The sequence below is a fragment of the Sinocyclocheilus anshuiensis genome, unplaced genomic scaffold, assembly GCF_001515605.1.
Source record: "Sinocyclocheilus anshuiensis isolate Anshui unplaced genomic scaffold, SAMN03320099.WGS_v1.1 scaffold250, whole genome shotgun sequence".
NCBI lineage: Eukaryota > Metazoa > Chordata > Actinopteri > Cypriniformes > Cyprinidae > Sinocyclocheilus > Sinocyclocheilus anshuiensis.
This window is the reverse complement of record NW_015547652.1, coordinates 438,979-452,555: the sequence shown is the minus strand read 5'-3', so window position 1 is coordinate 452,555 and position 13,577 is coordinate 438,979. Positions and strand designations below refer to the sequence as shown.

At 38.4% G+C, this 13,577-nt stretch overlaps 1 protein-coding gene across 1 annotated transcript; it reads right to left on the bottom strand.

Annotated features, from left to right (window-relative positions):
* Window positions 1-1,103: 1,103 nt before the first annotated feature.
* LOC107702019 (uncharacterized) lies at window positions 1,104-13,577 on the bottom strand. The gene is made up of 10 exons (XM_016504196.1): window positions 13,475-13,577; window positions 8,641-9,033; window positions 7,272-8,572; window positions 7,154-7,175; window positions 5,091-5,177; window positions 4,516-4,638; window positions 4,118-4,154; window positions 3,560-3,608; window positions 3,347-3,398; window positions 1,104-2,620 (listed from the first exon to the last, which is right to left on the bottom strand). The coding sequence occupies exons 1-10, from the start codon at window positions 13,572-13,574 to the stop codon at window positions 1,104-1,106; spliced, it is 3,681 nt and encodes a 1,226-aa protein (XP_016359682.1). The 5' UTR covers window positions 13,575-13,577.

Here is a 13,577-nt window from a genome sequence, read left to right as displayed (position 1 = left end):
CAACAATACATTGTATGGGTCAAAATTATCCATTTTTCTTTTATGCCAAAAATCATTAGGATATTAAGTAACGATCAGGGCCTGTATTCACAAAACATCTCAAGGCTATAAGTAGCTCATAACTCGTCGATTTAGGAGAAAATCTTAAAAATAATGGGCGTGTCAGTCCTAAATTTAGGACTCCTACATTTTTGCTCTAAGAGTATTTCACAAAGTGTTTTAGCTCTAAAACTAGCTCCTAAATCTGTGAAAGGTTAGGAGCAGTGAAGAGGACTCCTAAGCCACAAACTATCCTAAAACTGCTGTTTCCGGCAATTTTAGAAACATTTGACAATAATGAGCTTTTATAAAGGTATCGCCTTTGGTTTTGGAGGTTATACCAACTCTAAATGTTCCTTTGATTATATCCTTGTTTTCATTAAACAGTTAGGGAAGAAGTAACAGCTGTTCTTGAGTCCAGTTTGGTTTTCTTTTACGTTTGCATGTCTTACTATCAGCCATGATTATTCCACTCTGTTAATTAAAAGGCTGTTTATATGCACATTCACTAATTGTTTACGAGAAGCACACATCTAAGAGGCTGACAATTAGCTGAACATATGACACTTAGCCTGCATTTTAAAATCTTTATTTGAATAAGGCAACATAATATCATGCTCTACAATATTTCTATGAATAAATCTCTTGACAGAGACTATCAGCCAATCACTGTGTGCATAGTTAATAAGCACGCTGACATCATCCATAGCAACGAGGTAAACCCCGCCCCCTTACTCTGAGTTTAAGACTTATCAATATTCCTTAATACAAGTTTGTCTCTGCAGCTTTAAGAGAAAACTCTTAGCTAAAAGCTTTTAATGCTATTTAGGAGATCTCTCAGTGGTAAGATAAAATGTTCTGTGAACACGGGCCCAGGAATCATGTTGATTAGGATTTCTTCAGCCTGTAGAGGGAGAAAAATGTGCTCGCCAAACAACTAGTTATTATTTATAAATTCACTGTTAAATGATATGTGACCGATCAGTGATGTATGAATCACTCAATCCTTGATTCCCCTTCGTCTTCCTCAGACCCTCTGATCGATGTGACTTAAGCTCATCCAGCTACTTTTCTAAATTCACCAGAGCTGAAATCTGAGCAAGAGAGGGTTTGAGTCCAGATTTCAGCTGTGTTTTTATTTCCTGGATTAAATATCGTTCATCCAGCTCTTTCAAAGCGTCAAACAGGAGACTGCATTTGTCTGTATTTTCTGGAGAAAACTGCATGAGCATTGTTTTGATGTATTCAACTGCCTTTTGACTGGATGAAGAGCTGCTTTCTCTCTGTTTCAGGAGGTCTTTTAAAGCTCTCTGACTGGAATCCAGCGACAAACCCATTAAAAAGCAGAAGAAAAGATCCATCTGTCTTTCTAAAGCGTTTTTCATCACATTCTGGGAGTTATAGTAGTTAAGGTCTAGACTGGACAGATCTCTGAGCTGGAGTGGATTATTCACATTAATGACTGCAGTCGCATATAAAGCTGCCAGAAACTCCTGTGTTCTGTGATTCACAAAACAGAGTAATTTACGCTTGCTTTGGTCTTCAGTCTTCTTTATGATTGATGAGCGTATCAGAACACTTTCGTCTCTAATGCCACATTTCTTTAAGTGTTCATAACAGAAGAGAGAGTTTCCATTCACCAGCAGATGAAACGCTATTCTCCCCAGAGCAGTGACGGTCTCTTTACTCACCTGATTCAGTTCAGTCTGAGCTAACAGGAGTCTGCTGTACATCTGAGTGAGGGTCTTGGGGAAATCATCACTGCGTGTACTGAACATCTTCTCTGGAATCGCTGCGATGATTCTGCAGTAATCTGGTAAATAACACATGCTGCTGATGCGGCTTGATGTCTGGATGTGACTGATGACTTTATTAGCCATTCTCTGATCACTAATGCTCTTTCTGAAATATTCCTCCTTCTGTGGATCAATAAAGCCCTGGATCTCCGTCATGCGATCAATAAATCCATCAGGAATCTGATTGGCTGCTGCTGGTCTGCTGGTGATCCAGATCTGAGCGTTCGGAAGCAGATTTCCCATGATGACGTTTGCCAGTAGACCAGAGACTGAGCCTGGCTCATTTTCATCAGTGATCTTCTTTGTGTTTTTGAAATCTAGAGGAAGTTTAAACTCATTCAGTCCATCAAAGATCAGCATGATCCTCTCAGAGTCCTTGAGTTTCAGATATTCAGTGTTTTCGAAGCAATGCTGCAGAATCTCCGTGAAGCTACATTTCTTCACCGTCTCTCTGATAATGTTCAGCTTCTGAAAAGGTATTGGAAATATATAATCGATATCAGTGTTTGATTTCTCTTCAGCCCAGTCCAGGATGAACTTCTGCACAGTCACAGTTTTTCCAGTGCCGGCATCTCCCTTCAGCAAAAGGCTCCTGATATGCTGGCCTTCAAACATGTCGTTGCGCATGATCTGTCTATCATTACTGATGTGAGAATCAGGGTCCTCTGTGATGTGTTGTTCAATGAAGACATCATTCAGACTTTGTCTTTCTCCAGGTGTTTCATTCAGATACTGAAACTCCTCCTTCAGTCTCAGTTTAAACGTCTTTGATGAGGACACTGATACTACAGACACAAACACAGTTCAACAACTATCACAGCACATGCTTTTATCATGTTTACATGAGCAGAGTTAAAAAAACTCATCATTTAATTATTTGTCATTTTATAACTATTTTGTTATTAAGTTTCTTTCTTCCTTATTGTTATAATCTTATGATTGTGTGGTTTGTTTTCATGAGTAAGAGATAGGAGAATGTCTTGTTTTCAAGGTTTTTAACGTCACAGGTCGATGTGAAGCAGTGATTTTCTATTGTTATTGCTTGTGGTATAATAATGACACTTGCTGGATTTGAGTCTGATCATGAAGCATACACAGCTGGGATTAATCAATAAACTCTGCTCATTGCTTCGTCTTCTGCTCTTCTCTGACTTTTTTCAGTCATCGTCTTGGCTGATTGGAAGACTGTTAGTACAGTACTAGACAAGACTTGCTGTTAACAGGTTTTGGGTGTTAGACAACCCTTCCTAAAACTGTTGGAATACCAGACAAAATGCATATTTTCTGACGTGGAGACTTGATCTGATCTTACACACAGAAGAGTTCTTCTAGTTCAATTGTGAGTGTTTTTTGTTTCCTAGTTTCTAGAAAACTCCTTAATATGACCCGAGTACGTGTTCAAACTTGATGACTGGAACAATGAGTGTCATGAAATAGTGATGCAATGATTCATTTAGGGTTGTAACACAACCTCAATCTCTAATGATTTAAATCATGTCATTATTGGTTACCTGACGATTGGCTCTGTGTGCTGCTCTCTGGGTTGATCACAGACGGCTTGAGCTGCTCCAATAAAAAAAGACAAACTCCACATTATGAGGCTAAATGATCTTATTTTAAGGTTTAATCCAGGAGACTTTAATCTACAGTTACTAAAACACTGAGATGTACAAACACAGATCTCTATAAACACTTGTGCTCATATTGATGAACAATAACAATACCTTGATGCTGGAAACATCAGGATTCTTCAATGCATTCAAATTCTGGCTTCTGCAGGAGAAGATTGAAAAAGGCTTACATTTGAATAATTCTCCTCAATTTAAACATTTTCTCACTTTAAACCAGCTTTTGGATTTATTTTATTAACAGTATCAATAACCACACTTAAAAAAAAACTTTTCAGTTTTTAAATGCTTTACGTATACAATGAAGTCACACCTCAATTTTGATATTTTCTAAAGGCATCAGGCAAAAAGAAACATAAAAAGCAACATTTGTAACACTTCCAATGAGAAGGGAAACATCAACCAACTTTCGTGATCCCTCGTGTTTATTTCTTGCCTCATCAATAGTTCTTTGGTGATCTGCATCTGATCTATGAATGACTGTCACACACTGACTCTTTCAAAATGTACCTGTATATTTTAAGTGCATCATAAAAGCTTCATAAAACTTGATGAACTTGAATAGCAAATTAAGGAAGCATGCCATATTTGGTGAAACAGGGCTGTCTTCAGCATATTTACACATAACTGTAAAATATAACAGGACTCTCCCACCTTCTGGTCACTTCACCTCGTCCTGTAGAAGCTTCTTCTGTTTCAAATGGCCATAAGAAGACAAAAACAACAAACAGGTTTTTTATAAATGTGTTCATTGGATATAAAATATAAAGTTAAGTATAATATGGTTTTCATTTTAATGTAATGCATGTGAATGTTTGTCTTCAACAGTGCACAGGTGGTCAGAGCTATTAATATTTAGGACTGGTTTCATTAATGCACACTTCAATGTTAAAAGCAATGGTTTAACATTTTTATTTAAAGATGTTCTTTTGGAATAATGGGATATTAAAATGATTTTTGAGCCACATAAAGGTTAATGCTTCCTCTATATTTTCAAAAGTACAACAAATGCATGTGTTTCATACCCACTTATTGCATCCCTGCATTCTCACCTATGCCAGAGTCACTGATTGAAGTGTTGCTCATGTGCTTTTGAGACTCCGGTGCTCTGGTGTTAGTGCTCCGATCATGTATAAATGGCCTGTTTTGGTCATCAGGTGATCTCCTCCAAGAACCTGGAAATGCATGTTTTGTGAGATTGACACAGAAGACAGTTTGACCAATATTTTTAACCAATTATCACACTGTTCTATTTAATGTCGTTTTTTATATTTGATCTGCAAATAAATAGACTTATTTACTCACCCTCATGTCATTAAAACCTGCATGACTTACTTTCTTCTTTGAAACAAAAAGATATTTTGAAAAATGCCTCAGTGTTTTTTGGACATGCATTGAATGTCAATGGGGTCCAATGTTATTGATTTCCAATGCTCTTCAGATATTTTCTATATTAAGTAAGTAATACAGGTTTGGAACAGTGAGTAAAAGATTATTTTTAGTTTGGTTTAAGCTCTATTGACATGAGACTTGTCTGTGCAACGTTACACCTAATCTGTCAACTAATATCATGCAAAGACCGTTAACACCCTCAAAAATGACATTTTTAGGAAAAAGAGGCCCATACACTGGGACGATTCAGAAACTGCTGGAGACAAAGGACCCTCAGTGCTGGTAAAGGTAGTCGAGTGACCGTCTCCTTCAAAGTCAATGCCTGCAACACACAAATACATCTGTTTTTGGTCACAGTCTCACTTTTGTCACGAGTATGTCCTGTTCTGTTTTGGTTTATTTTCTCCCTGTATCCATTTGCCTTAGTTATGGTGCATTCCAGACAACTCGTAATTTGGATTGTTCCCACCAGCAACCATTTGAGCGATTTTAAAAGCGGTGTAACTGACTCAAATTTCTTGGCAGACTTGAGCATCCTGGTAGCAGCATTTTGTACTCTTTGAAGACACGCCAATGTTCTGTTGTCAGTTCCAAAATAGAGAGAATTACAATAATCCATTCATGAAAAAAAAAAAAAAATCACCATTATTGCTTTCTCAAAATCAGCCGTTTATAAAAAAGAGCCCAAAACAAACCCTAAATTCTTTACACCAGTTGTAATTAAACCAGAAAAAGGGGTAGATTAAGCATTGAGCCACTTCCTGATTTTTAGGGCCAAACACAATGACCTTGCTTTTATCATCATTTAATTTCAAAACGTTTGCAGCCATCCAGGCTTTAATGTCCTGTAAACAGGCCAATAAATTATCGATCATGTTTATGTCTCACTGGAAGATAAATCTGAGTGTTGTCCACATAACAGTGGAAGGATACATTATATTTACAAAAAAATGGATCCTAAAAGTAACATATAAAGGGAAAATAATATTGGTGCAAGAATCGAACCCTGAGGTACCCCCCCAAGGAAGAGGCAAACTGGTTGAATTTTCTTTCCCTGTTAAAAAAACAGAGAAAGATCTACCAGTAAGATATGATTTAAACCACTTAAGCACATTTCCCTTAAGACCAATCCAGTGTTCCAGGAGGTCAATCAGTATATCGTGATTCATCATATCGAACGCCGTGCTGAGGTCAAGTAGAATCAGAAGGACATTTTCACCATTATACAAAGTCAAGATGTCGTCATTCAATACTTTCGCCAATACGGTCTCAGTACTGTGATTAAAACCTGACTGAAACACCTCAGCAACAGAGTTTAAAGTCAAGTGGGCCTGGAGTTGTTTAAGAAACACTTTTTCTAAAACCTTAGATAAGAAAGGCAGATTTGAGATAGGCCTAAAATTATTTAGATCATCAATTGAAAGATTTGGCCACTTTAACAAGGGGGTGACAGTAGCATGTTTAAAATCTGCTGGACAAATGCCCTGATTAAGGCATTTGTTTATTACATTTAAAATGGGGGCACCAGCACTATCAAACATCTGTTTAAACAAATGTGGTGGCATAACATGAAGGTCTAATGCGAGCAACAATGTCAGCCAAAGCTGGATGTCACAGATACTGTATATGAACTCTTTCGTTGTGTTTTCATTTTAGTCTTGTCACCTTGTCTGTCCAGTTCCTGTTTGCCCTTATTTGGTTTGTTTCCTGTTCTCATTATTAGTTAATCACCTTCATTGTGTTCACCTGTCTGCCCCTCGTTATCTGCCCTATTTCAGTTCCTGTCCGTTCAGTTCGAGTTTGTCGGTTATTGCATGTGGTTACCCTATGTGTGTGGATAGTCCCGTCATCTTTCCCTGTGGATTTATTAAAAATAATTAAGAGTATCTTTGTCGTAGGCTCTTCGGTCTTCACTCCAGCACATAAGCGTGACACTGGAAGAGTTATAGTCTGAGAATCTCTCCACTTCGTAATAAAATTGCTGGATGATGGCACAAATACAGCAACTGGTATTTGCGGTATATATATAGTGGAGTGTAGCGCAGCCTTCTGTTCTCCCTGATTACTCGGTTTGTATATAAGCCCCATGTTTTCATTTGTTCCTTTGTCTGTTCTTGTAAATGCTACATGGTTGGGTTTCTCTCAGTTGGACTCCTGTTTATTGTGTGGATTTGTCATTAAAGACTATTTTTGGAGCCTTCTCGTGCACTTCACTATGTTACAACTTTAATATCACTTCCATGCTCAAATGAACCATGTTTAGCAACAACTTATAGGTAGGAAAAATATATGACTCACCAGTACTCGTACTGCTCCTTCCCTAAAAGAACCATTTGATACAAATTAACATGTTGCAAATAACCAAGATAAGGTACACATTCTCAACTGATTTTTGCTCAAGGATCATCATACATACCTCTGTGGTAACTTCAGTGATGTCACTGTATACGGTGTAGTTGAGTTTCCCCACTGCTGCACATTTGATCTCGTATTCAGTTCCTGCTCTCAGATCAGTCAGAGTAACTGTGTGTTGATCCTTCATCACCGGTTCAGAGGTCCAGACTGAGTCCTGCTTCGGTTTATACAGTAATCTGAGCTCCACTGTAGCAGGACACGCTGGAGGAACCTTCACAACTACACCTTTATCTTTGACCTCTTCAGTGACTGGACGGGCAGGCTGTGATGGAGGAATAAAGCAAACATCTTCATCACATTCACTTTCATACAGCAGAATGCAGGAACCAGGATTATTCTCCATTTCTCTCGAGGACACAATGAACCTGGCTGGTTTACGATCTTTTGAATCGATCAAGTTCTTAAATGTCTTCAAGTTGTACCTCATGGTCTTTTGGATCTCAGGACTGAGCCAAGACTTTTGCTTTGTATCAGGACGGTTCTCATTATTTTTTCCTTTTGCTGAAGGACTCAAACAGGCCTTTTGTTGAAGCAGCAGCACATCTGTCCAGTCCAATGATGTGAACATGAAACAGACGAGATTTACAACTTCCAGATCCATTAATATCAGATCTATGTTGACTTCTGCTTGTGCACCAGCATCCTTCAGCTGTCGGAGGACTGATTTAATGACGTCAGACTCTCTTTCTGTCTCTTTCAGCCATTCTGCAAGGTCAGATCTTCTGAAAGGAGATTCCTCATGTTCTTGTAGAAGTTCATTCAGCGCCGTTTCCTTCATTACGTCTCCACGGATGTTTGGCAGCAGAGAGCCGAGTCTCTTCATGAGCTTCAGTTTGTACTTGTAACAGTTTTGCTTCATTTGCAGAATGTTATCATGAAATACAATAAAAGTCAGAGCAGGTGAGTCTTTCAGAAGGTCACTGCATCTCATCTCAGCTGTATTTAAAATCTCAATCACTGATTCTATGGCTATGATTAGATCCATGCCGATGTCCTTCTGAAGTTGTGAAGCTCTTGAGTGAAGTTTGTCCAGAGGATAAAGCCAAACTCTCACAGGAATGGCAAGCTCTTTCTTTTCTCCCAGAAGTTTTGGAAGATCAGTGAAAACCTTCAGAGCATCTTCAAAAGAGGTCGGGTTTGACGGTAACTGGAAATCGCCATAAAACGTGCATGTGAATTTCTGGACTGCATTCTTCTGAGCGTCGTCCATCTTCAGATTGACGTTCACATCTACTGAAATGAATTTGAGTTTCTCAAGAGCCACTTTTGCTTCTCCTTCTACTGTACTTTTGTTCTCATCTGCTGAAATTTGACACAATCTGTATTGTTAAAAGCGCTATATAAATAAAGGTGACTTGACTTGACTTGACTTGAAACTTCTCTGTCAAACACGAAGCAGGCGTCAGCTCCATACAGCACTGCTGTCACCACGTGTGTCGCTGTGTCATTATCAAACACATCCTGATTAATGATATTTTCAGGTGCCAAGTGATTCATGGTCAGTTCTTCAAACCTGCAGGTTGAATGATAATGCAGAGTCAGTCTCTGCTGTCTGAAAGACTTCTTGGTGTCATTTAGATATTTGGCTGCTCCTGTGACATTGACCAGTCCACCTAAAAGACTCAGTTTCAGAGAGTCGTCGATGTTCAGTAAGGTTGATTTGTCCTCAATGGAGTCTGAAGCCGTGACTTTGAAATCTGTGTTAATTTGGGGATGGGTTCGTAAACTCTGCTGGAGCTTTTCCGGATCCCACAGTGTGATTCCTGCAAAAAAAGAGGGAAGAATTGTGATTGATTACACTTTAGGTCCATTCAGGCATACAGTGATTTAGTGATGAAGCAATCAGATGAGCATCAGTGACTGTTGATGGTGTGATGCGGTTTTTCATATATACAAATGAGCAGCAATGCGACAGAAACTAAGTAGCAGTAAAGACACTGAGGCACACATGATCCACACACTTTTTGCCACTTGTGTAATAGTATGCAATTGTGGCCAAAAGTGATGTAGAAAATTCTATCTTCGTCCTTTATTCAAACGTATTGATGTTCCCTATCTGTCACTCACTCACTCGACGTTGTGTTGATGTAGTGACACTAGGAGTCACACTTGGGAGCCCCAAACACCTCTGATAGTTCATAAAAGGCCAATGTGAATTGGTGAGTGAAATTTGCATTCCAGCCACTCCCCTGGGTATAAAAGGAGATGCTCTACTCATTCAGATTTGTTATTCACTGAGGGCGATCTGGGGGCTTCATTTGAAGCATTTCCAATGGGTGACCCCCAAGGACCTCCCATGCCTCCACACACTAGTTTTTCCTTGTCAAATTCATGGATGAGTCTGTTTGCTCACCTAAGTATGATTAATTTCTCATTCAGGGTTCGTAAAGAAGATGGACTGTTGATAGCAGCATTGGAAAGGAGTTTGAAGCCTGCTGACACTGAGGGCTCATCTGTGCTCCCAACATCTGGCCGCGTTGCTCAGACTGAGGCCGATTATAAGTTGGCTGCCATGCTGCCGGGAACACTGGCCTAGAGTGGAATCCTCTGCCCTGTCCTGAGTGTTCGCAGCTTAATAATTGGTATCATGAGGAGCTTGCAAAGTCATGGAAGGCATCTTTTACTGCCAGGACCCAATCTGCTAATTCTTCCGCTTTCATTACTCTCGATGTTGGGGCAGCCAGGGGGTACATGTATGGCGTTATTTTAATGACAAATGTCGAGAGCCCATTATTGTAGCGCGAAAGCACATAAATATAATGCGTGAGCGCGAATCTCTCCACTTGCACGCGGATTTCCTTTGCTCTCGCACAAACCCGGACGCACGCTGCTCTCGCCCGGAGAGAGTGCGCGCACTTAAAACGTGTCTCTCCTCGCAAATCTCTCTGTGCTCATGCAGATATTAATTATTTTCACACCTGAATTAAATGTTGTCAAAATTTATTATGCACTTTTAAAAAGTAGTCTCAAAACAGATTTGTTCAGGGCCTTTATTTGATTTTTTTATTGTTGTATTTAAACTATGTATAAACTGGTTATTGTACTTTGTTTTACTAGGCCCACTTTATCTCTTTTGTGTCTGTATTTTGTTGTTTTCTGTGAATGCACATATGCATCTCTCTGTAAAGTACTTTGTAAACACTGTTTTAAAAGGTGCTATATAAATAAAGCTTTAACCAATCAGACCTCCACAACTGACCAATGAAAATGCGTGAAATCTAATCGGCTGAGAGGGAAGTGAACCCGGAATTCTTTTGACAATCAAAGATGGATCTTTAATTTCTTTCCAGTTTAATAATATTTAGCAATGTTAATGAAATGTAGCCTATATTAGAAATGGCTAGGAATTGGGTGCTTGGATGATTTGTACATATAACCTCTGTCCTGGTTGGTCTCCGAGCAATTTATCAACATATATTTATAAAAACAACGTATTATAGTCTATGGCTCTAAAGACTTCATATAAAAGATCAATGTTATGTCATCATATGTCAGATACCTCAACTGAAGTTAAAATTATTGCAATAAATTCTCAGTTGGTATGATGACAATAAGAATGTTCTGATAGCATCGCTGTTTGGACATTTATTGGGAGTTTTTTCTTTCAATCCAGTGTTTGTTTTCAGTTCTGATTTTAGTTAAGATTTTTTTTTCATGAAAACCCACTTCATATTAGCTACACATTCAATGGCGCTCTCTTCTAAAACAGTGAATATACAGTTATATGACAGTTACATGTAATTACATTGTCTGTAAATGCATTAAACCCATAGAATATAATATAGTGTATGACAAATATGAGAAATTCATTATAGTGTTATATTTGGTCTCCAAATCTTAATTATCGGTTTAGGGAATATATATATATATCAATCCAAGTACACAATACATATATGACCAGATAAATCGTTCAGAGAGGTTTGACCAAACTGTTAAACTAGGTTATTTCCAAATCATCCAAGCACCCGATTGATTTCTAATGTTTGATTATTACTGACTAAGTAGTATTAAATTGTAAAGAAATTACAGATCCATCTTTGAAATCTGATCGGTTGATAACTTTTGACAACGTTTAATTCGGGTGCGAAAATAATTCATATCTATTCTAGCGCATGAGCATAGAGAGATTTGCGAGTGCACAGGACACAGTTTGAGCGCGCACACTTTGAGCTAGAGGAGAGACACATTTTAAGTCCGGTTTTGTGCGAGAGCAAAGGAAATCCGCGTGCGAGTGGAGAGATTCGCACTCGCGCATTATATTTATGTGCTTTCGTGCTACAATAATGCGCTCTCGACATTTGTCATTAAAATAACGCCATACATAACTAACTGTTTATATGTAAACCTTATGTGTTTTTGACAGTATTCGAGCAAGCAGGCGTGAAAGATAACTTAGTCCAGTAACAAGGCGCTGTTTGACAGCCTTTTTAATGTGCGCGCGCTTCAGGTGTGCACGCTCAAAATGCGCATGTCAGAACAGAACGTGAATAAAATGTTTACTGGCAAGGCTTGACACGCCTCGGTCTCTGTAGTGTTGTGATACGTCATACATATTCACGTAGCAGCAGTGGCGCTGAGAGAACGCGCTTGAGAAATAGCAAGTAACTTTGTTTCAGGAACCGCAATCCTTTGTAGAAGTTTGCAGTAGTTCATGCAGCAAGTAGATTCAACAGGAGGCATTTTCCTTCTCTTCTGTTTGAATGTGGGCAGCTGTGTTTGCCCTTCTCCGGAATGTAAGCTGCTGGCAGTGGGAGGCAAAAGTCTTCTTTTTCGTGGTATTATTCCAGTCCCAGAGAGTTTTTTGTTTTAGTGTTTGTGCCAAAAATATGTTGTTTGAGCACTGTGCTGATCTGCTGAAGTAAAAATCTTAGAAAAATCAAAGAAAAGTACAGAAATAGGGAGCAAAGCGCAGAGCAGTAAGCAAGAACGTCCAAACGGTAGCGAAGCCGGATGCAAGTTTAGAGAAATCAATGCAAGTTTAGAGAAATCAATCTACGTATAGAAAATATTGGTCACAAATTATTGGTCACTTTCTAAATAATAAAATTGTATACCGCATCTACTAATAATTATATGTACATAAATCGGTTTTACCGATGCAATTATGTTAGAAACTATGCATCATGATACAAATGCCAAATTGTATCCGATGCACACTTTTTAAACTGATGCATCGCATCGTTAACTTTTTATGCCGATGCACCGAGCGAATCGGGGAATCTTGAGCCACATGAACAATCAAAGTTCATCACAAGTAGCTTTTCCACAAGCTGAAGTATATACTAATATAGAGAGTCATTCCCAGAAACACAAAACACCATCATGGTAACACACAACTTTTAAATAAAGCAATGAACATTCATTAAACAACAGAAGATGTAACATAAAACCCTAACGTATATAACTGATAACAAAAACTATTAAGAAACATGATTATTTAAATAAAATACTTTCAAATGTGGAGCGTCACGCAGAGAATTCTGGGAATGTCAGTTTACAGATTTTGACAGTAAATTATACATTGATTTGTTCTTTTTTACTTCTAAAATCTGTACAATTAACAGCATTTTACTGTAAAATTACATGAAATGTCTGTTTAGATCTTTTACAGTTTTTCCCTGTTTACTGTTAATCTATTAACATTTTATTTCCCGTAGTGTTTTTACAATATTTTATGGTTAAAATGACATTCATTTTTTACAGTGTATATATATTTATATATAATATCTGTGAATGTTTTAGCTGCAAGACATACTGATTTCTGTGATTGTGTGAGACTCAATTGTGATAGCGCTATAGGTAAATAACAAGAAGAATACAAAGTGAGGTAAACTGTAAAACTGTTTGCACTACAAACCTGTGTGTTTGATTACAGTATTAATTTTAAAATATATTATATGAAATAGTAGTTTGCAACATCAAGCATTTAAAGACACACACAGACGCACACACACACACACACACTCTCTCACACACACACCCTCAGGCAAACAGACAGATTGGTGGTGACTTTTGACCCTGTAAGGATTATCACAATATTATGAGAGAGACAAATCTAATGAGAAACCCTTTTCTCTGGCCTAGATCCATCCCATCACACACAGTTCATCCACTCTTTCACCACACACACACAGTTCAGTTTTCACATTTTGGGAGTCTTCAGCAAATCAGGGTGAGATGAAAGTTTGCATTATGGTATGGTACCTGGTATGAGAGCATCTTTCCTGCAGTCGTACAGCATCCCCAGCTGGAAGGATCTCCCTAGAGCTGCTATTTCAATCACATCCACTCCTACTGTAGCCATACT

Bases quoted from the DNA above. Each gene is read 5' to 3' on its own strand.
- LOC107702019 (XM_016504196.1), bottom strand. From the start codon at position 13,574: ATGGCTACAGTAGGAGTGGATGTGATTGAAATAGCAGCTCTAGGGAGA. The intron at 8,573-8,640 runs GTCAAGTCAAGT...GTCAAATTTCAG, and splicing joins GTTTGACAGAGAAGTTTCAA to CAGATGAGAACAAAAGTACA. The intron at 2,621-3,346 runs GTAACCAATAAT...TTGTGTCTGTAG, and splicing joins CACACAGAGCCAATCGTCAG to TATCAGTGTCCTCATCAAAG.